Here is a 22,936-nt window from a genome sequence, read left to right on the forward strand (position 1 = left end):
ACATTTGTTTAACCAGGTGAAAATCAGCGTCTTAGACCTTGCCTAACTATCTATATTCTGAGAATGCACATAGAAGAAACCCCATTCATCCTATTAAATAATGAATGTTGGGTTCCTGACACAACAGTGATATAGTCCTTGAATTTTCTGGCACTACCGTTATATGAATACTAAATTTAAAAAAAAATTATCAGCATTTTATTCTTTCTGGATCTGCATATTAGTGATACTTCTTATTTTGCTATATTGAATCTATAAACACATCAGAACCCTTAGCTATGTGTTTCTTAATTCTAAATCTAAAATGTTACAAGTAATATTCTATATGAAAAGATCAGAAGCCATTTCCTAGATAGATCAGTCATTTCAGTCATCTAAAGCCTTAAAGTATATTCAAACTACAGGAATTCATTTTCCAACACTATATTTACTGGATTGATTAATAGACTTTTGGGGAAGGGTTAGTTAGTTAGAGATATTCACCTCTCATTGCCTTTACAAGAGGTTGTTGAACTTAGTGGCCTGAGCATTTTATCTGCAAAATGACTAGCAATTTTTTTTCAAGTTTCAGGCTTTTTTAATGCCCTAAATACAGTTGATCCATTACCGAGTGTGTTACATGCATAGGAATTTACTGATCTTTTCTTTTCCCCCTAGCTAGTTTTAAAGTTACTGAGCATAACGAACTTTAAAAATTCTTCAGAATACAAATAAATGAATAGATAAAAGACTACCTCCATTTGATAAATCATTCAAGAAAAAGAAAAAAAAACTTGAGCAAGCTAAGAAAGTCATTAACAGCCATATTTCTGATGGAACTAATGTGATACCTACTCAAGCTACACTGAATCTAATAATCTGTGAGAGAAGAAATGGGAAAAGGTATGAAAGCACTTCATTAAACCAGAAATTGGAAGAAAGGAAAAAAGTGGCACTTCTTTTTCCAATTTTATTCATAGCTCAACAGACAGGAGCACAGTGGAAAAGAGACTAATCGTTTAAATGGTGCTGACCCTTTACAGTTCTTACCCCATATTCTAGAAGTTAATTGCTTAAATAATGCATTTCATGCAATGCATGGAAGTTTTAATCCAGGCAGTATTCGAGGTGCAGAGGCAACTTGCAGTTCACCCAGCTGCATTGTGCATCTTTATCACCAAAGCAGTCAGGGACTATGTCTGGCGGTTTCCCTCGCACATTAAAAGTGTCACGGGTGCAAACCCGGCCACCCTATCCGCCAAACTCTACTTAAGGCTCTTCCTTTATAAACCTTCGCTGTCTTTAGAATAGCTCTGAACGTGGAAAAATCACAAGCTCCAGGGTAGCCTGAGATGAAATGCGAGCACAGCCCTTTGGAAACCTGATAAGAATTCTTATCAACACTGGAACCTGATAAGTATTCTGGATACCTTATGCATATTGAATATTTCCTATCTTGTCACAATTTTAGGAATACATTTTAATAATGTTCCCTGACAGCTTCTAAAAGCAAACTTTGCTAGCCTGTGGTCTACCGGTCTACCAGAAGTAACATCTACCCCTGCCACTTAAAGCTATGTGAATGAAACAAGTTTTGGGATCACTCTGGGCCTTAGTTTTCTCAGAAATGTGGGAAAATAGCTCATTTTTAAAAGGCAGAAAAGCTGAGAAAGGATACAATGTGTACATACACACATGCACACGGAAGGAGAGACAGATTTTTATTTTGTTCCAAGCCAAAAAAATTCTTTTGGCTTTATGAGTGTGATCTCTGCCCTTTCAGATGTGTACAGAAAATGTCCATATAAATTTTCATTTTAGTTTTGAATGCCTTTGAGAAACCTGTAAAGAGGAAAGAAACAAAAAACTGCAGTTCCCCATAAGTTTTTAAAAGTTGTATATTGTATTTGTAGTAATATTCTGAATGAGTTGTAAATAGGAAGTAGAAGAACAAAGTCCTAACACTACAGGAGAAAAATGGAAGCAATGCAAATAAATGACTTTTTTTTCCCCAAATGCTAGTGGAATAATTTAAAATAAAGTGTGTATATTGCGGGGGGGGGGGAGTAAAAGAGGGGAAAGAAAACAATTATTTTTATTTTTTTCATTTTCACTGCCTTCCCGGAATAATGCTGAGCTTTTTTGTATACATAATTTCCTTTATTGCCTAAAATAAAGGATAGCTATTTTTAGAAATAACTGATTTTAGGAAAGCTAAGTAGCTTCCTCAAGGTCATACTGACAATAAAAGGCAGACTCAAGATTCAAGCAGGGTCTATAAGATTCCAGTGCCCTTAGATATTTTCACATATTAGTCCTTACACATTTTATTAATTTTAAATTGTGTGACACTCTTATGATTTTTTCCATATCTATACACCACTGGTAGTATTTTAACTTAATTTTAAAAATTAAATTGACTTTATTTTATTTAACATAAATGTATCGTTAAAACTAAACTTTAGTTCATTCCAAAAAATGAAAAACCAAGTATCCCTTTTCAGAAGTAGGAGGTATATTTAAGATAAACAGCATGAAAAGACAAAACATTTTTTTTTTTAGATTCAGCTCAGTGTTTTCGTAAGACAAAAAACCTGGTGTTCCTGCTTCTCACAACCAATCTCTTTCTCTGTACCTGTCTCTCGATCACTATCTTTCTCTTGTTAAAAAAAAAAAAAAATACCCATATTAGAGAAATGTCAGGACTAGCACCAGCAGAAACTTCCTCTTTCATGCAGTTTTTTTGAAACTAGAAAAACACTGAAAAGGATCATTTTCTCACTCCATGAGACAATGTTTTTACCATGTCTTCCTGTTCAACAGTATCCTGGGTGTTGGCAATTTTTGCATCACTCTGGGAACACGGAGCTTGACCGTGTAGACCTGTACCTCATGCCTGATGAAATGATAACTGATGACATCCCACATCCCAATTAGCTGTCACCTCCTGCAGCCATGTGCCTTGCCCCATTTTCTATTTGAAGTGGGCAGAGACTCTACAGGCCACTTGACTTATTAGATTACATTAGAAAAGTACTCGGAACTCTATAGAATTAGATGCCTTAGAATTGATAAAAATGAAAGAACGTTTTCATGTGGTGTATCCCCAGAGCCCTGAGACTCTCGGGAGGAAGGTGGCCCTCTGGGTTAATTCTCACTGTTGGGAAGCCCTCACCTTGCTGCTAGCTGGCACCTGCTTTTATTTATTTTTTTTAAATAAATTAATTTTTATTGGTGTTCAATTTACCAACATACAGAATAACACCCAGTGCTCATCCCGTCAAGTGTCCATCCCGTCAAGTGTCCTGCACCCATTCACCCCCACCCCCCGCCCTCCTCCCCTTCCACCACCCCTAGTTCATTTCCCAGAGTTAGAAGTCTTTATGTTCTGTCTCCCTTTCTGATATCTCCCACACATTTCTTCTCCCTTCCCTTATATTCCCCTTCACTATTATTCATATTCCCCAAATGAATGAGAACATACACTGTTTGTCCTTCTCCGATTGACTTACTTCACTCAGCATAATACCCTTCAGTTCCATCCACGTTGAAGCAAATGGTGGGTATTTGTCGTTTCTAATGGCTGAGTAATATTCCATTGTATACATAAACCACATCTTCTTTATCCATTCATCTTTCGATGGGCACCGAGCCTCCTTCCACAGTTTGGCTATTGTGGACATGGCTGCTAGAAACATCGGGGTGCAGGTGTCCCGGCGTTTCATTGCATCTGAATCTTTGGGGTAAATCCCTAACAGTGCAATTGCTGGGTCGTAGGGCAGGTCTATTTTTAATTCTTTGAGGAACCTCCACACAGTTTTCCAGAGTGGCTGCACCAGTTCACATTCCCACCAACAGTGTAAGAGGGTTCCCTTTTCTCCACATCCTCTCCAACATCTGTGGTTTCCTGTCTTGTTAATTTTCCCCATTCTCACTGGGGTGAGGTGGTATCTCATTGTGGTTTTGATTTGTATTTCCCTGATGGCAAGTGATGCAGAGCATTTTCTCATGTGCATGTTGGCCATGTCTATGTCTTCCTCTGTGAGATTTCTCTTCATGTCTTTTGCCCATTTCATGATTGGATTGTTTGTTTCTTTGGTGTTGAGTTTAATAAGTTCTTTATAGATTTTGGAAACTAGCCCTTTATCTGATATGTTATTTGAAAATATCTTCTCCCATTCTGTAGGTTGTCTTTGAGTTTTGTTGACTGTATCCTTTGCTGTGCAAAAGCTTCTTATCTTGATGAAGTCCCAATAGTTCATTTTTGCTTTTGTTTCTTTTGCTTTCGTGGATGTATCTTGCAAGAAGTCACTGTGGCCAAGTTCAAAAAGAGTGTTGCCTGTGTTCTCCTCTAGGATTTTGATGGCACCTGCTTTTAAAACACCAAACAATTTCCATCACTATAGGGCATTGCCTTCTCAGACTGCCTCATTTTTCATAGGGAAAGTTTGTGGTATAATGAAAAGGACACAGACACACATATTTTATACACATTTGGGTATTTTTAAAAGATTTTATTTATTTATTTATTTATTTATTTATTTATTTGAGAGAGTGTGTGTGCATGTGTGTGTGTGTGTGTGTGAGAGAGAGAGAGAGAGAGAGAGAGAATGCAGGATGAGGGGCAGAGAGAGAAGCAGGCTGTCTGCTGAGCTGGGAGCCCAATATGGGGCTCCATCCCAGGACCCTGGGATCATGACCTGAGCCAAAGGCATCATGACCTGAGGTGAAGGCAGAGGCTTAACCGACTGAGATATCCAGGCGCCCTAACACATTTGTTTTTGTAGAATAGGTTGATTGTCCTCCAAGAAGCTGCTGGCCTCTTGCCCAAATGCTCCTGGGATACTTCCATAAATACCTCCTTTAGAGGCCTGTTATTTTACTCTGGCAGATGTAAGGTAAAGGTTCAGTGTTCCTAACTAATATCATAGACTATGTCCAAAGGGAATGGAAAATAAATTACCCAGAAATACTGAACTACATAAGATTAATTTTGCATAAACATTCTGTGTATAGCACAGAACGTAGTTGAGCATTAGCAGCTAAAATATAACAGTATAACTATTCCATAAAAAATGATGTTGAGGGCTTAGGCATGATCTAAATCGCCTTAAACAAAGTAGGAGGGAGTATATATAATACAATGTTAAGGAATGAAGCTGTACAGATAAAGCCCTGGATTAGAATCAGCAACAAATGAAAAACTATGTGACTTGAGCAAGTGACTTACCTCTCTGTGCCTCAATTTTCTTATCTGTAAAGTGGAAATAATAACGGTACTTTCCTCATGGTGTTTGTGTGAATAAAAATGGAAAACACTTAGGGGCACCTGGGTGTCTCAGTGGTTGAGCATCCACCTTTGGCTCAGGACGTGATCTCCGGGGTCCTGGATCAAGTCCCGCATCGGGCTCCTTGAGGGGAGCCTGCTTCTCCCTTTGCCTGTGTCTCTGCCTCTCTCTCTTCATCTCTCATGAATAAATAAATAAAATCTTTTTTAAAAAGAATAAAACACTTAAAGTACTTAAAAAGAGTGCTTGGCATAGAATAAGCCCTCCATACATGTTAATTCTTAGCCAAATAATCAAGCATAAAAATTTTTATTGTTGAGAAAAAAAAACAGTGACAAAACTATTTAAAGAAGCCAGACATTTTAAGGAGAAAATTTTAGTTTGAAGTTCTTTTTTAACAACCAATTTACAATTGCTAATCTCCCATTTTAACCAAGAGAATCAGACACTCAAGGGTTTTTTTTTCCTTTCAGCCACTAGCTAGGTAGGCTTTAGTAAAATGAGGTGCAGAAAACATCATTAGAAAATGATGTTGAGGTGGGGAGACATGTAGGCCTCACAACTTATAATATGCTCCCTCAGCACACAAACATAATAATGCTTTGGATCAAGAGAAAAACATTTTTTGATAACACTTGAAATTGCAATCAAACATGAAGGACAATGATACATGAAATTGGATATGTAAATTCTGAACATGGCATAGTTTTATTTGTATGCAACAAGCAGAAAAATAAGGATTTATTTTTTTTTACTTGAGTATAAATGACACACAAGTTTCAGGTATACACAATAGTGATTCAACAAGTTTATACATCCTGCTGTGCTCACCACTAGTGTAGCTACCATCTGCCACCATACACTGCTAACCCAATATCATTGACTATATTCCTTATGCTGTGCCTTTATCAAGAATTTTTTAATAAAGGGGGAGCCTGGCTGACTCAGCCGATGGAGCATGCAGCTCCTGATCTCTGGGTTGCAAGTTCAAGCCCCATGTTGTGTGTAGAGATGAATTAAAAATAAAAATCTAAAAAAGATTTTTTTAACCAGATAGAAACTGGAAAGAAAAACATGACTATCAAAAAACATGACTATCTCACCTTTTTTGGTGAGGCTGTAAAACCCATGGGGCTGGAAGAAGTTAACAGCTTAAAAGTAATTATCTATTATCAACAGAGGTTCCCTAAAACACAATTAGTTACACAGATATGTCATAATTAGTGACAGGTGCCATGTGTTATTACAAGTAAATAAGATAGCTTTCATATCTTGAGACAAAAAAAAAATCTGTAACCTGCCCTCATTTGAAAAGTTTGAAAGCTTGAAAGATTATAAAGTAATGTATATATGAATTAAGTATGACTTCTACCCCAAAATTAGTGACTTGTCTAATGACAATTTGAATATGCTCTTTTGAAATCACATGCATAGCCTCTTGTCTTCAGTACCTAAACTGCACCTCATTCCTCTGAAATGTATCCGTGTGTGCCAAAGAGTGACAATTTCTGTTCCTGTAAAAAACATTTAATGTCATCTGTTTTTAAAAATTGTCCTTAACCATTACTCTAAGAAAAATAATGTTAATATGAATTTTTTTTTAAATTTTTATTTATTTTATGATAGTCACACAGAGAGAGAGAAAGAGGCAGAGGGAGAAGCAGGCTCCATGCACCGGGAGCCCGACATGGGATTCGATCCGGGGTCTCCAGAATCACGCCCTGGGCCAAAGGCAGGCGCCAAACCGCTGCGCCACCCAGGGATCCCGTGTTAATATGAATTTAAATAGCTTGAAGTCCCATAATATTCACATGAAAAGTAGTAACTGTGAAACCTGGTCCAATTATTCTTAGCTTTTACTTGGTTTCAAAATTCAAAATATATTTTATTTTCTGAAATTTGGGGCCATATTTGATCCCCATATGTACTGCTGCTAACCAAGGATATTTTTATTTAAGCCATCTCTGTAAACATAAACTGAGTAACTATATCTGGAACTAAATTAGGTTGGAAAAGTTCAGCCATTTAATTGATTTTTTTTTGTATGATGTATGGTATTTTCTTATGGCATATAAAATGATAAAATTGGTTCTTTCTTTTCATATCCCAAAAGGATTCACTCAGTGAGAAAATAAGATATAGAAATCTAGCTACAAAATGTTGTCCATCACCTTCTAAAAAATAAAGTTTATTTAAAATGTATATTACAGCTATGTACACATATAAAAGTAAAACAATTCTTTGTGACCCAAAATGAATTTTCTGTGCTCTTTCACTTACCCGTATTTATCTCAGCAAAATAGAGGTTTCTAAAATAGTGTCATAGGTGCCTGCCCAATTGGCTTCCCAGCACTCATCTACCAAAACCCCATTAGTCAAAATGCAGTTCCTATGGCCCAAAGAAACAAAGTCAGTGGAAACATTCTGCCTAAAACTTAATTAAGATGACTTTAAAATGCTGTAGAAATAATTTAAAACTTCAGATGTACAGTGCAGATGTAAGATGTATTTCTGTGCCGAGTTATACCACACAATGTTTACTCAGCAAAAACTCTTCCTCTTTAGCACACAGCAAAGTATAGTGATCATGAGCCTTCTGTGCATTATCACAGTCAAATCTGATGAACAAATAATGTTATATATAGCATTCTGTTCAGGTCCATAAAGTGCGACTTGCTGCAGAAATTTCATTATAAAGGAGGGACTCCTTCAAGTAAAAAGTTTGATTTGGGGAAGATCTGTTCATAGAAGCCTTCCAGGAGAGAACTTAGCATATATTGAATTACTTCATCAATTCATTGAATTAAATCCGTCCAGCTCTTATTTATCTTGATAAATAGAATCATATAACTGACCCTGTTTCTCAATTCTATATTCTTTTGTAATAAAAAAAGAAGAAAACACAGATAAGTGAGCTGATATCCAAAACCTATTTCAAAAAAGTAACCTACAGAGCATATGACATAATCGGTCATACATAAAACAGGTAAAGTCTAATTTCTGATTCTTTCTATGTTACAACTCTGGGATTTTCCATAATCGTGGTAGTCCTAGACACTATAAAACTCTGAAATCTCTTCTGATTCATCCAGGATCCTATAATATCCAGCTTAATTTTAGTGCTAAGAGTATTTTGTTAATACTATTACTAGAAACTATTCCAAAACTTTAAGACTTAAGATTTATTTATGAAATCAATTATATCTCTAAAACATGCTGATAAAAAACAAGAGTTTATTAATAGAATAATAGCATACGTAGTCATCACTTTACTATCTCACTTGATCTTTCAGATCACTTTTTTCAATCTCAAAGTTGAAGCTATTTTTATATTCTAATACTTTGGTGTATACAGCAAGTTTAATTAAATGAGAATTGTTAAATAATGATGACAGCCTTTGCCTCTGCCATTCTGAATGATCATGAATTAACTATACAACTTCCAAAGACTTTTTAAATTATACTACAAGTCAATCAATTTTAATCACATTTTTCCATTAGACATGAAATGATTTCTAAATATTTCTTCTTGTGGTGTGAAAACTAATTACCAAAGGAACTACAGAAAGCAGTAAAATGTGTGAAATTTCAAAGTCCATAATAATCTTAGCATTAATCAACATTTGGCTTCTAGCACTGGAATTAACTTAAGCAATTTGGAGTATTATCCTAAAATTATCGTTATCATTTCCAGCACTGGGAGTTACTAACAGTTGTTAGACACTATGTAATTAGCATGAAAAGTCAGAAATCGATGCATGATCAAACACAAGTTATGTGCCAAATAAAATTACTGTAATTTATCAATTCAACTAGTCAAATGTGATTATCAGTAAGCCCAGAACATTCAAAATACAATCATAATTATTTTCAGAAAATATCAAGGAATAGTTTGAGAAAAAATAAGAGAAATATTAATGTGTTAATATATGTTTGACAGAGCATCCAACTTCTGGTAAATCATATAATTTAGCAACAGGATTATTTTTTTCAGTATTAACTAAATTTTTACACAGATATTTTAAATAAAATTATGTAACCCACATTAGATAATTTTACTGTAAAGTTAAATGTTATTTTTTCTTAACCAAATGTATTTTATAACACATAAGTTCTCCTTTAGACAGATGACTAAAGCAAATTTTTAATTAAAATGGTTTTTAAATTGGTTCAAGATGGAACTTTAAAAAAAAGAAAGATCCGGGATCCCTGGGTGGCGCAGCGGTTTGGCGCCTGCCTTTGGCTCAGGGCGTGATCCTGGAGACCCAGGATCGAATCCCACGTCGGGCTCCCGGTGCATGGAGCCTGCTTCTCCCTCTGCCTGTGTCTCTGCCTCTCTCTCCCTCTCTGTATGACTATCATAAATAAATAAAAATTTAAAAAAAAAAAAAAAAAAGAAAGATCCAGGCAAATCTGTTACAAATCAAGGAAAGGCAGGTAGTAAATTCTATGCAAAACTTGGAACATTTCCAGTAATTCTGGCTCTTTTCTCCCACTCATCATCAGGGACCAGTGTATTTTCATATCCTAGTTGAGATCACCAGTACTAAAATTGATGATGTATTCAGTCTGCTTCCCTACTGTCTTCCTTCCCACAACTGGGCAGAACAGAATATTAAGAAAAGTACTGTCCTAAAAAAAATAATAAAAAATAAAAATACAAACAGCCTGCGTTTGATTTAGCCAAGACACTCACTCTCTGATCCAAGGATTAATAAATAATACGAGGATGATTCTTGCCCCACAAACTACCTCGATGGTTTATAAAGAAAACCAAGTAAGACTATACATATGAAGGTGTTTCATAAACTGCTAAATACTATATAAATAAGCGTTATTATGATGATTTGTGGTCCATGCCCACAGATTTAGCCCAGTCCCAGATTCTAAGAATAACCCAAACCCAGTCTCTATGTGGAATGAGTTAAAGGAAGCCTTAGCTAAGTAATTCAAATGCCTCAGACTCTCAGACGGTCTTGCTCTAAGCTTATTACAGTTGCTCATGACTTTTTCTAATAACTGGATCCTCCCTTATTCCTGGGAACAAACAGGGTCCCCAAAAATAAATGAATAAATAAATCAAGACCAGAAAGTCTTATTCTTCAGATGCCTGTTTTAAAGTTCTAATGCCAATCCACTTCTCCCTGAAATAGGTTTCTGCCTTTCTCTCTCCTGCCATCTTAGGCTGTCTGACTTGAATCCATACCTCGTAGACGGGACCCTTCTAGTACTTCTGTAACACTCAAATTCTGCCTACATTCCTGCCTTGTCACCACATTCTCTAGGTTTTGACTCAATATATAATCCAGCCATTTAGCAGATTGAAATTCAAGGTAGCAAATTTCTTTTCTATGATTCTCTGCAAATAGAGCAAGATGCCTTATGAGCCAAAGAGTTCTGTATCCCTTATGATAATCAACCCAAAGCTTCATACCTATCAGCCATGATTCCCATGCGGGAGCAGTGCTGCTCTGATTGGGAGCGTGGACAAGATCGCTCTACAATCCTAGGTCACCTGCTTAATTAACCAGTCTGCAGCTCTGGTTCTCTGATGCTTCAGAGCAAGAATGGATAGACAGCATACAGCTCCTGACATCACCGCATCCTACTACACTAAACAAATTGTTCCTATAATGAATCCAAGAGACAACATACTATTTGCCTTACTTGCATTTGTGCATAAACACAAATGTTCTTTGTGTGTAGATGTTAAAAACTGTTACTGCACTAATGTCCTTGTTAGAGCTATAATTAGTTATAGTAAATGATGTCATTAACTCTGAAAAGAGTGGATTTTTTTAAAATCACATATAGTAAGTCACGCACCAGACCAAACATCCATGGTATTTATTTTTTTTTATTTAAACTCAATTAACCAACATATAGTACACTATTAGTTTTCAGATGTAGAGTTCAGTAATTTGTCAGTTACGTATAAAACCCAGGGTTCATCACATCACATGCTCTTTTTAATGTCCATCACCCAGTTACCCCATCTACCAACACACCCCCTCCAGCAACCTTGTTTTTTTCCTACAGTTTAAGAGTCTCTCATGGTTTGTCTCCCTCTCTGATTTCTTCCCATCCGGTTTTCCCTCCCTTCCCCTATGAGTCTTTGCACTTTTTCTTATATTCCACATATGAGTGAAACCATATAATTGTATTTCTCTGATTGACTTATTTCACTCACCATAATACCTTCCAGTTCCATGCATGTCAATGTTAATGGTAAGATTTCATCCTTTCTGATGACTAATACTCTATTGTATTATGTTCCTTTATCCATTCATGTGTTGATGGACATCTCAGCTCTTTCCATAGTTTGGCTATTGTGGACATTGCTGCTATAAACACTGGGGTGGCAAGTGCCCCTTTCAACCACTGCATTTGTATCTTTGGGGTAAATACCTAGTAGTGCAGTTGCTGGGTCATAGGGCAGCTCTATTTTTAACTTCTTGAGGAACCTCTATACTGTTTTCCAGAGTGGTTTCACCAGCTTGCATTCCCACAGCAGCATAAGAAGGTTCCCCTTTCTCCACATCCATGCCAACATTTGTTGTTTCCTGACTTATTAATTTTACCCATTCTGACTGGTGTGAGGTGGTATTTCATTGTGGATTTTATTTGTATTTCCCTGATGGCCAAGTATAAACATCCATGATATTTATAATTACACTTTTACATTAGTTAACACACTATTTTCACTTCAAAACATCCATAAGTAAATCTCATATAAACTAAAATATGAGTAATGCAAAAGCTTGGCAATCACTTTATAATATTTGTAGGAACACCATGTATTTGAGCTTGGTACATAGAGTTAAAATATTTTAACATTAATTTTTTTCTCTTACTTTTATGCTTGTCTTATGGTATTAAATTTTCCTTCAGTTTTAGGAGAGGAAATAAAACATCTTAACATTACTCATGCAGTAACTTAAGTCTATTATATTATAGTAAGTGACTGATTTTTCCAGTCTTTTCATCTTTCTATTTGATTATGGAATAACAAAGCCTATTGATTTGAATATTTGTGATCCACTATAGTATAATGAGACCATTTTTGTCTTTTAGTCATACTTATTTCCTGAACATTGAGGGATAGATGGAGAATAAGATAAAGACATGGGAATTATTGTGCAGAATAATGGGTGTGGATTATAAAACTGAACCAATAGGAATTAGAAGCAAAATAATAATAAATAATAATAATAATAATAATAATAAATAAGAAGAGAGGAGGTAACATGGAGACAGAAAAGAAGTGAGGATGTCCCAAAGACAGTTTGCCAGTAGAGTCATGACTTGCCAAGAGTCCCAATAGTTAATCAAGAATTGACTCAACTTAAATAAGTTTGATTGCATGTAGAACTGAAACAGGAGAATGCCTACCAAAATAACTATTGAAGTGAAGAAGGTAAACATCCATAGTTCTATGGCTGTTGACAGAAGAGACTCCTGAGACAAAAGACTGTGCATAGCAAAAGACGTGAGAGTACCTGGATAGTTGTCTGGTTCCTCAAACTCAAGACCCAACTCCAAATACCTTGAAATATACATGGCAAGTACTCCAAGATGGAAGGCCAGGTGACGCCTGCATCCAGTGCAGTGCCTACAGGAGAAAGATTTTGAGTATAGAGAATCCAGCTTTCCACCAAGAAGTAAGCAAGTCTGTTTTTGTCCAAATAAGATTCATTGCAGAACAATGCGGTGCATTCCAGAGATGAATTACCTTACTTCTATGGATTGCCAGCCAAATAAATAATTCTATATTCCTTGGGGAAGCAACAGACTTTCGTGATGTTAGCACATTCAGCAAGACCTATAGGAGTGCAGGTGACCCGCTCTCAGAAGACTGCTGCTCAGCAGTGAAGTGAAGCAGTTCTCCAAGAATGGGATGCCCAGATCAGCATCACTCAGGAACTTAACAGAAATGCAGCTTCCTGGGCCTCACTCCACACCTGGTTGTCTTAGTGCATTTGGACGGCTACAATAAAAGACTACAGACAACTGTATAAGCAATAGACATTTATTTCTCAGAGTTCTGGCAGATGAGAAGTCCAAAATCATGGCAACATTAGGTGTCTGCTGAGAGCCCATTTCCTAATTTATAGACAGCAGTCTTCTGCTGTGTCCTCATTTGGTAGAAGCAAGGGAGCTCTCTGGGACCCCTTTTATAAGGACACTAATCTCATTGATGAGGGCTCTGGCCTCATGACCTAATCACCTTCCAAAAACTCTACCTCCTAATACTATCACTTTGGGGGTTAGGATTTCAACATATGAACTTTGAGGAGGCACAAACATTCAGATCATAGCATTAATGAATCAGAAATTTAGTAATCTGATTTATTTGCCCGTTCAGTAATTCTGAGGCCTATTAATGTTTAAGAACCAAACATGTAATGGAAAGAATTCTTAATAGCAGTCAATATTCTGGGTCTAGTTAGGGCTTCCACCAACTATGAGCACATGTCTTTCAAACTGTCTGGGCCTTAATATCTTACTATTATAACAGGAGAGGGTTAGATAATTTTTTATTTCTTATTGTTCAAATTCAGTTTAGTCCTATATTTCTTGACATTTAGCTTCATAAATATTTCCTATATTAAAGACCTTAAGGGGCACCTCGGTGGCTCAGTGGCTGAGCATCTGCCTTGGGGTCAGGTCGTGATCCTGCGGTCCTGGGATAGAGTCTCACATCAGGCTCCCTGCATGGAGCCTGCTTTTCCTCCTGCCTGTGTCTCTGCCTCTCTCTGTGTGTGTGTCTCTCATGAATAAGTAAATAAAATCTTTTTTCAAAATAAAATAAAATAAATACCTTGAAATATACATGGCAAGTACTTGGAAGCCAAGAGAGATAGCCAGCAAGGCAGACCCACAAGGATTCGTAGCCTCATAGGCTCAAAGAACTTAGTTGTCAGCATGCTGGGAGTAGAACAGTACCTCAGACAAATGTGAAGTAACCAATCTGGTATATCAGAAGATCTGTTTATGAATTTGTAGTGGGACCTATCACTGAAAGAGTCCAGTCTTGTGCCCTCTGGCCTGAGTACTCTCTTCCAAGAGACACTGGCCACACTGTAGGAATGACACACTGGTAGGAATTAGAATCAGAAGTTTTGCCTGTGGAGAGTTAATGGACTGTGCTGAGATTGCCTAATGTTCCACATCTGTCATCACAGGCCAAGTTTACTTCCAGGACTTGGTTGCCTTTTCCTGTGGAGTTCACACCTTTTCCTGAATGGGCACAACGGAGTGACCCTCCAAGATTCTCTATTTTTTTAAAGATTGTATTTATTCATTTTGAGAGAGAGGGAGAGAGAGAGAGGAGGAAGGGAAAGACGGGAAGGTAGAGAGACAAGCAGACTCCACGCTGAGCATGGAGCCCTACACAGGGCTCAATCCTACAACCACCAAGATCATGACCCCCAAGACTCTCCTATTTTTCTGTACTTGCAGTGCCAAACAAGTCTTTTTTAGACCAACACCTTTCTTTCATATATTTAGTAACTTTCAGTTATATTCTAATCAAGACTCAAAAACCTATAAACTCTCTGCCTCTCTTAAGTGACACTGTATATTCTCTACCCTGATCATATAAGTCTTGACTTTAAAGTTAAACTCTCAGAAGGCAGCCTGATCATCTTATTTCCAAGTTTCTGATGGGCTACTATGTGTTTGTCTTTGCCTGTGTTTCCTGTATCCCCACAGCCCCTACATCCTAAATGGTCATCAACTAAGGAATGGAGACTACTAAGCCTCCAAGAACTACATAATGGAACAGTTGGAGTTCCCTTCACTTGTAGCCATCCCAGCGAGTTAGTAGCCATCTTAGTTTCCATGCCATTTACAGTTTTTGTGATGTGATTATTTTAACCTAAAAGTATAATGCAACTCTGGTCCCAAGAGCTTATTAATTGAAGGCAAGTTTTAAATTCTATTGAACAGTAGCTGCCAGGAGTCTGTTTATGTTATTGAGAAATTTGAATTGAATTGTATCTCTTTTGTAAAAAAGGATTTGTAACAGCCAAATGTATTCACATTGTCTATAAAAAGTGAATGGCTAAACAGTTATTCAATAAACAGGATCAGTGGTGACAATAAATATATTTTTTAAAAAAATTTTTAATTGGAGTTCAATTAGCCAACATTTAGCAGAACACCCAGTGGTCATCCCGCCAAGTGCCCCCCTCAGTGCCCATTACCCAGTCCCCCCACCCCCCCCGCCCATCTCCCTTTCCACTACCCCTTGCTCATTTCCCAGAGTTAGGTGTCTCACATGTTTTGTCACCCTCACTGATATTTTCACTCATTTTCTCTTCTTTCCCTTTATTCCCTTTCACTAATTTTTATATTCCCCAAATGAATGAGACCATATAATGTTTGTCCTTCTCCGACTGACTTATTTCACTCAGCATAATACCCTCCAGTTCCATCCACATCGAAGCAAATGGTGGGTATGTGTTCTTTCTAATGGCTGAGGAATATTCCATTGTATACATAGACCACATCTTCTTTATCCATTCATCTTTCGATGGACACCGAGGCTCCTTCCACAGTTGGGCTATTGTGGACATTGCTGCTAGAAACATCGGGGTGCAGGTGTCCCAGCGTTTCACTGCATCTGTATCTTTGGGGTAAATCTCCAGCATTGCAATTGCTGGGTCGTAGGGCAGGTCTATTTTTAACTCTTTGAGGACCCTCCACACAGTTTTCCAGAGTGGCTGCACCAGTTCACATCCCCACCAACAGTGTAAGAGGGTTCCCCTTTCTCCACATCCTCTCCAACATCTGTGGTTTCCTGTCTTGTTAATTTTCCCCATTCTCACTGGGGTGAGGTGGTATCTCATTGTGGTTTTGATTTGTATTTCCCTGATGGCAAGTGATGCAGAGCATTTCCTCATGTGCATGTTGGCCAAGTCTATGTCTTCCTCTGTGAGATTTCTCTTCATGTCTTTTGCCCATTTCATGATTGGATTGATTGTTTCTTTGCTGTTGAGTTTAATAAGTTCTTTATAGATTTTGGAAACTAGCCCTTTATCTGATATGTTATTTGCAAATATCTTCTCCCATTCTGTAGGTTGTCTTTGAGTTTTGTTGACTGTATCCTTTGCTGTGCAAAAGCTTCTTATCTTGATGAAGTCCCAATAGTTCATTTTTGCTTTTGTTTCTTTTGTTTTCGTGGATGTATCTTGCAAGAAGTTACTGTGGCCAAGTTCAAAAAGGGTGTTGCCTGTGTTCTCCTCTAAGATTTTGATGGAGTCTTGTCTCACATTTAGATCTTTCATCCATTTTGAGTTTATCTTTGTGTATGGTGCAAGAGAATGGTCTAGTTTCATTCTTCTGCATGTGGATGTCCAATTTTCCCAGCACCATTTATTGAAGAGACTGTGTTTTTTTCCAGTGGATAGTCTTTCCTACTTTGGGTGACAATAAATATAGATAATTTCTGTTCGTAAGACTCTGCTTTTCTATAAAATGTTATACAGCCTATTTTTTTTACATATTTCCTTTCACCATTTTTTGCTTTTATAGTTGTTATCTAAAAATATGATTCTCTGTATTTCTCTAATTGCTTATTAGTTCTAGATCTCAACTAGAAAAAAATAGCAAGCATTTCTGATATTAAAATTTTTTAAATATGATTTTTTGTGGAGCTATTAATAAAGTGCATTTTTCCACATATTGCTGTACCTGTAAAAAGATGTTCAACATCACTAATTATTAGGGAAGTGCAAATCAGAACCATAATGAGATATCATCTCACACCTGTTAGAATAGCTATTATCAAAAAGAAAAAGAACAAGTGTTGGAGAGGATGTGGAGAAAGGGCACCTTTGTGCGCCATTGGTAGGACTGTAAATTGGTGCAGCTGTTGTGAAAACAACATGGAGGTTCTTCGCAAAATTAAAAATAGAATTACCATGTGCTCCAGCTATGCCACTTCTAGGTATTTATCTAAAGAAAATGAAAACACTAATTTAAAAAGATATATGTACTCCTATGTCCATTGCAGCATTATTTACAATAGCTGGGAATGGAAACAACCTTAGTGTCCATGGATGGATGCATGAATAAGAAGTTATGGTATATATAAACAATACCATTCAGCCATAAAAGAAGAAGGAGATCTTGCCATTTGCAGCAGCACAGGTGGACCTTGAAGATATGCTAAATGAAATAAGACAGAGAAAGACAATTGCCATGCATGTGATCTCACTTATATTTGGAATCTAAAAAAAACAAAAAACAAAAAAGAAAACTCATAGGTACAACGAAGAAATTGGTGACTATAGGGGAGAAGGAGGCTTGGGGACAGAAAGGCTTGTATGATGACAAACGGTAACTAAATTAATTGTGGTGTTCACCTTGTAGTATGTAGACTGAACTATGTTGTACACCTGAAACTAATATAATGTTATATATCAATCTTACACCAATAAATATATATATTAATTCATTAGGTTTAAAATTAAATGTGCTTTCCCTTAGATTAATACTGTCCTTTTTATCTTTGTCAAGTAGAAGTAAATTGCTTGGTTCAGTACCATCCAGGGCCATCTGAGTATCTCTTTTTTGTTGTTTTTCAGAAATGGGAGAGATTGAGAGTTGGAAAAGCATTCATCATCAGGATAATTGGTTTTAAAAGCATCCAGGCTCCCATATAGCCACTAGATAAATTACCCACTATTCAAAAGGAAAGCACAATTAGTTTCACATTATAGTTAGCCAATCAGCTCCTTAAGTGACTGTCATTCTTGAGAAAAAGGCAACAAGAATGTCATAGTTGTCCCCTTTCTCCCATGCCTTTAGAAGCAAAAGCAATCTTTTTCTCAGACTAGAAGATCCATGGGAAGCTTAGTGAATATATTTTGCCATTGCTTTTAGATAAGGAGAATTATATTCATGACTTGTATCCATATGGTTAATAACACCTACCTCACAATGCAAAGTTAATGAAGCTTTTGTTTTGTATTAGGGACAGGCAAATGCTTTGAAGCTTTATGGCAAGGAAGTAAGACTTCAATAAATTATTTTCAAACCTCCTTTTCTTCTTCCCGAGATAATTATTTTTATGTAATCATTTACAATCAAGGAGCAAAGGAAGGGGTAAGGAGAAATCATACCAGGGGTAATGGAATATGCACAAAAAATCTGCAGGCTGTTTTTCTCTCCTTAAAATGGATAGTAGCTAAACAACCGTTCATTACCTCTTTTGAGACAAGCAGGATGGTGAAGAATATACTAAATTAATGTCATCTGCCATGACTTAACCTGAAGAAACACAATGATTAGTAAACTTTACATACACAGCTGCTGCAGCATTTTAAGCATGTTCCATCTGTAATAAGAGTGATCAATGGAGGCCCCACAGGAAAGAGGGTGACTACAGTCGTATAAGGAAAGAGCTTTAGTTCCTCCCTGCACACAAGTGTTATCAGTCAAAATCTAAACCCACTATGCTTTATGTTCCCATCATTCTACAGGTTAAATTTAATTGTATTTATTAAAGTTTTCGTTTTCACATTGGGAATGGATCATTTTTGTTATGTGCGTACAGGGAATGTATAAAATTCCCTTTATACCACACAGCACATGGCACGCCTGCTTTGGACCATAAGTTCAAAACTTTGTGCTTTAAAGACTCATTGACTCTATTCCCATGAACACTTCTTGCAACTGCACAAAGAACACATTTGAGTAACGTTTTCATTTTTAGAAATACATGTTATGTGTGACCAGGAAGCATATAGTATAGACTGGGTGAGAAAGAAGAGGGGAAGGAGGAAAAGAAAGAGGGAGTGGGAGAGAGAAGCAAAAATGAGAAAGAGAGAGAATATCACAGTATCACAATGTACTTAGGCCTTCAAGCTTCTTTCTTAAAGATTAAGGTTTTAAATGCTTTTGGCTGGAAAACAGACTATTTATGGTATATATTTTGTTTATTTTCAGTTGTTTGATTTATGAAAGTTTTAAAATCAAAATTATTAGGCATTTATTATTAAGTATAGCAAGGTTTACACAGTACCGAGAGTCCTCTGAAAAATGGTTGTCCCAGATTGCTTAATTAAATAGCATTCAAACAATGTAAAGGGCATTTGTGAATTTAATATGTTTTATGTTGTGTTTTTAAGTAATTCATTTGTCGAGTTTAACAAAATCTTTCTAAGAATATTTCTTAAAATCTAATGAATTCAATGTATCAACATGGCCTAAGGCTTTCTTAGACTTTCCACTATCATACACAAACGTAAGATTTGGTCATAAGATCCCAAATCATAAAACTGAAATCCTGTGTCTTAATCTACTTTTTAATGGCATTTTCTAAACTGAAATCACAGGACGGTCACACTAACAAGCTAAATCCTCTTATATAACACAAGTATTTACAGTATCAAATATCCAAATGCTTTCTTAACACAAAAATATTAATACTATGCCTCTACTCTTCCAAATCTCTTATATTTAATTCTACATCTTCATAGAATTAAAGATGTTTACTCACTAAGGAAGAAGACATCCCACTCAACTGAAATTACTCAGGGGTTTATGTTTTTGAGTGTGACAAATGCATAGCCATGAAGGAAAAGAAAGTACCATCCTAGATCACTGGCAACTTTCAACCAGGGACATTGGCTGGGTGAGATCTGGAGCTACTGATATCCAAAGCAATTCTCACCACCCCAGCTGCCATACTCAATCTTTTTCAAAATCTCTATATCATGGGCTTTAAAACTTTAATAAAAGGCCAAGTTACCTAATTGTCTGGCTATTAACAGAAGTCAGTAACTGTTGGAAAAGGCAACCCGCCAATGCAATCTTTCAACACCCATTCAGTCACATAAAAACAGGCCTTTGAATACTTCCAAGAAACAGAGAACCCCTAAAGCCTGTCGGTTTTATCACCTTGTATGGAAATATCTTTCTCTGTCCAGACTAGAGGAGAGTTTCTTTGTTCCATTTAAATATGGATGTTAATGATTGTCAGACACAATTTTCAGTATTTAAGTCTCAGGGGAGAGTTCAGGGTCCTACCACGGCAGCAGGAGAAGGTTATGCATAGGCCGATTGCCCCACATCTACCTGCTGTTTCAGGGACTCCCTAGCCACGAAGGACCAAAGCACACTACTCGAGCTGTAAAGCACTGTTTTCATCCAATGCTGTGTTTTGTTTTCCTGGACAAATCTAATACCAAATTACAGTGGACAAAAACAGTTGGAGAACTTCGCTGGGATTGATAACCAGTGAATGGTATTTGCTCCCCCAGGACCAATAACTGACACACGATGTTTTTCTCAACAGCAGTTCCCATCCTAATTGATACATCAATTTGCCTGTCTTTGACTCTTAAGACACATACACAGATTTTCCATATAACTGCAAAAACTCTGAAGTTGACGGGATAATAGGTGTAATTATATTTTCTATCTAAATATAAACCTTGAGCTTGATAGGATTCTAGGATAAATACATGGCATTTCCCTCTACTGAAATCTTGCATTATTTTATCCTCATATTCATATTCAATTTCTCACTTCAATTCTTCTATCAATTGAATTTTAGCTCTTCTGTGATGTTTTCGGCTCATGGTTGCACCATGAGTTTTTCACTGCCCCTCTTGCATCTAGCTTTCTTTAAATTTTTTTAATTATTTATTTGAGAGATAGAGAGCACAACTGGGTGTTAGGGGGCAGAGGAAGAAGCAGACTCCCCACTGACCAGAGAATGCAACCTAGGGCTCGATCCCAGGACCCTGAGATCATGAACTGAGCTGAAGGCAGGCGCTTAACCAACTGAGCCATCCAGGGACCCCACAGCTAGCTTTCGTCTCTTACAACCAAGATTATGTAACCCTGATCAGAGATCCGTATTGCTTTTTCTCCTATTCCAGGTGCAGAAGGCTTAGGACTGCCCTGTTCAAACCTCTTAGAGGGCAAAATTATCCCACGGTCACTCTTGTGAGGAGCCACAGAAATTCGGAAGCAACCCAAATCTCTTATCCTAGCCAAGAACTTCAAGTGTTTCCCCTCGGACTTGATCAAGAGCTTGAACTGAAAGATAATTACTGATTCCAGACAATAAATGGACTGGATTTTTAAAACTTATAGCATACTGTAAATATAAATAATTTTAGCAATGTCTACAGCAAAGGATCTAAGAACCTAAATTTCTCAAAAGTGTTTTTCCTAAAGACTCAGCTCTTCTCTTATCACCTCCTAATTTGGCCTGAAAATCCCACTCGAATCTAACTTACATATATGCATGCAATCAACAATGAAACCTAAATCTCAATATTTTAAAATACCTTTTTTTCTTTTCTCAGTTTCTACAGATAAAGTGATCTGAAGCAATGAATGATGCCACAAAAGCAGAAAAGAGAAACTGTGACAACCCCCAGAAATGTGAAAGGAAGTTTCTTACTGGATAGCAGCATCTTTGGTTCACTTTATAAAAAAAAAAAATACCCAAATAAATAAAATGGACAGTATTGTTCAATTTTAGAAATTCCATTTCTTCTATGTTCTAAGCTATATAATTGTCAGGTTTCTATGGTTTAGACTGTAAATGTGTTTTCCCCTTTGCTAATTATGTTGTGTTTTTTTAAGTCTTAAAAGTCTTAAAATGTGAAGGACATTTAAGAATGGTAAGGGAGACACTGTATACAAATGTATATTTGTAAAAGCTATTTTTATGATTAGCATGTTTTACTGTTGATCATATATAAAGTCAGGTGATATTGCAATTCTATGTTTAAAGCTTATTTCCAACAATGTCACGTAAGAAAAGATACATCGTAAGCTAGTTTTTATAATTTATTTTTAATTTATAGTTTAAAGTACTTCAGATCATAATGATAAAATACTTGAAAATGTTATATTTCTGCCCTCCATAAGCACCATTTTTATTAATAAAGAATGCAAATATTTCAGATGTGATTCCATAGCTAAAGGACTCTGTTGCTTGGACCTGTGATTAAATTGAGCATTCTCTACTCAACTGAAATGATCCAACTATTACCCAGTACTTCAGTCTGGGTAGGAGATCCCATGGACAGGTTTTAGTGCCAATAAAGGTGAAAACTATATTGGCAAGGAAAGATTGTCTTGTCTTTGGTTCCAAAAATTTAAATAGTGCTTATATCACTTCATCTCCTATTACTACGAACGCTCCATTCCCAGGCATTGCAAGTGTTTTCCAGATGCTCTTTGCTGTTGTCTTGTGCTGTGGAAATGGAGGAAACCATCTTCACAGACTGTAGGAGAACTCAGCATATAATTTCTTAATAAATACTGTTTCTTTTAAAACGAAGTTGGTGTATACCTTTTCTTTGGGGTGCACTTACGTTTTAATATTCAGTTTGACTTTTTGCATTCAAAATGATCTACATCATTACAATGCTATAAAATTAGTGTGATAATGAAAGTAGCATAACTTTACTAAAATGTACATGTTTTATATGCCCACACTTTTCATGGAGTGACCTGTATTCTAGAACACATTAATTTGCTATGTAATAGAAAGCAAGATGGCCTTCAATTCTTGACAGAAGTCACATTCTGGTTTACATTTCTAAAAGGCATATTTTTCGGGACACCTGAGTGGCTCAGTGATTGAGCCTTTGGCTCAGGTCATGATCCTGGGGTCCTAGACTTGAGTCCCGCAT

General features: G+C 36.6%; 1 protein-coding gene across 4 annotated transcripts in view; it reads left to right on the plus strand.

Annotated features, from left to right (window-relative positions):
• The window catches only part of RALYL (RALY RNA binding protein like), a 713,351-nt gene extending 690,816 nt beyond the window's left edge, over positions 1-22,535 (plus strand). For all 4 annotated transcript variants that reach the window (XM_055303495.1, XM_055303496.1, XM_055303499.1 and 1 more), the window contains one exon: positions 21,596-22,535. In XM_055303495.1, coding sequence (XP_055159470.1) covers positions 21,596-21,613 — 18 coding nt within the window. In that variant the 3' untranslated portion in view covers positions 21,614-22,535. The remainder of the gene's footprint in view (positions 1-21,595) is intronic.
• The last annotated feature ends 401 nt before the right edge of the window (positions 22,536-22,936 follow it).

This window comes from Nyctereutes procyonoides, unplaced genomic scaffold (genome assembly GCF_905146905.1).
Source record: "Nyctereutes procyonoides isolate TBG_1078 unplaced genomic scaffold, NYPRO_anot_genome, whole genome shotgun sequence".
Classification (NCBI taxonomy): Eukaryota; Metazoa; Chordata; class Mammalia; order Carnivora; family Canidae; genus Nyctereutes; species Nyctereutes procyonoides.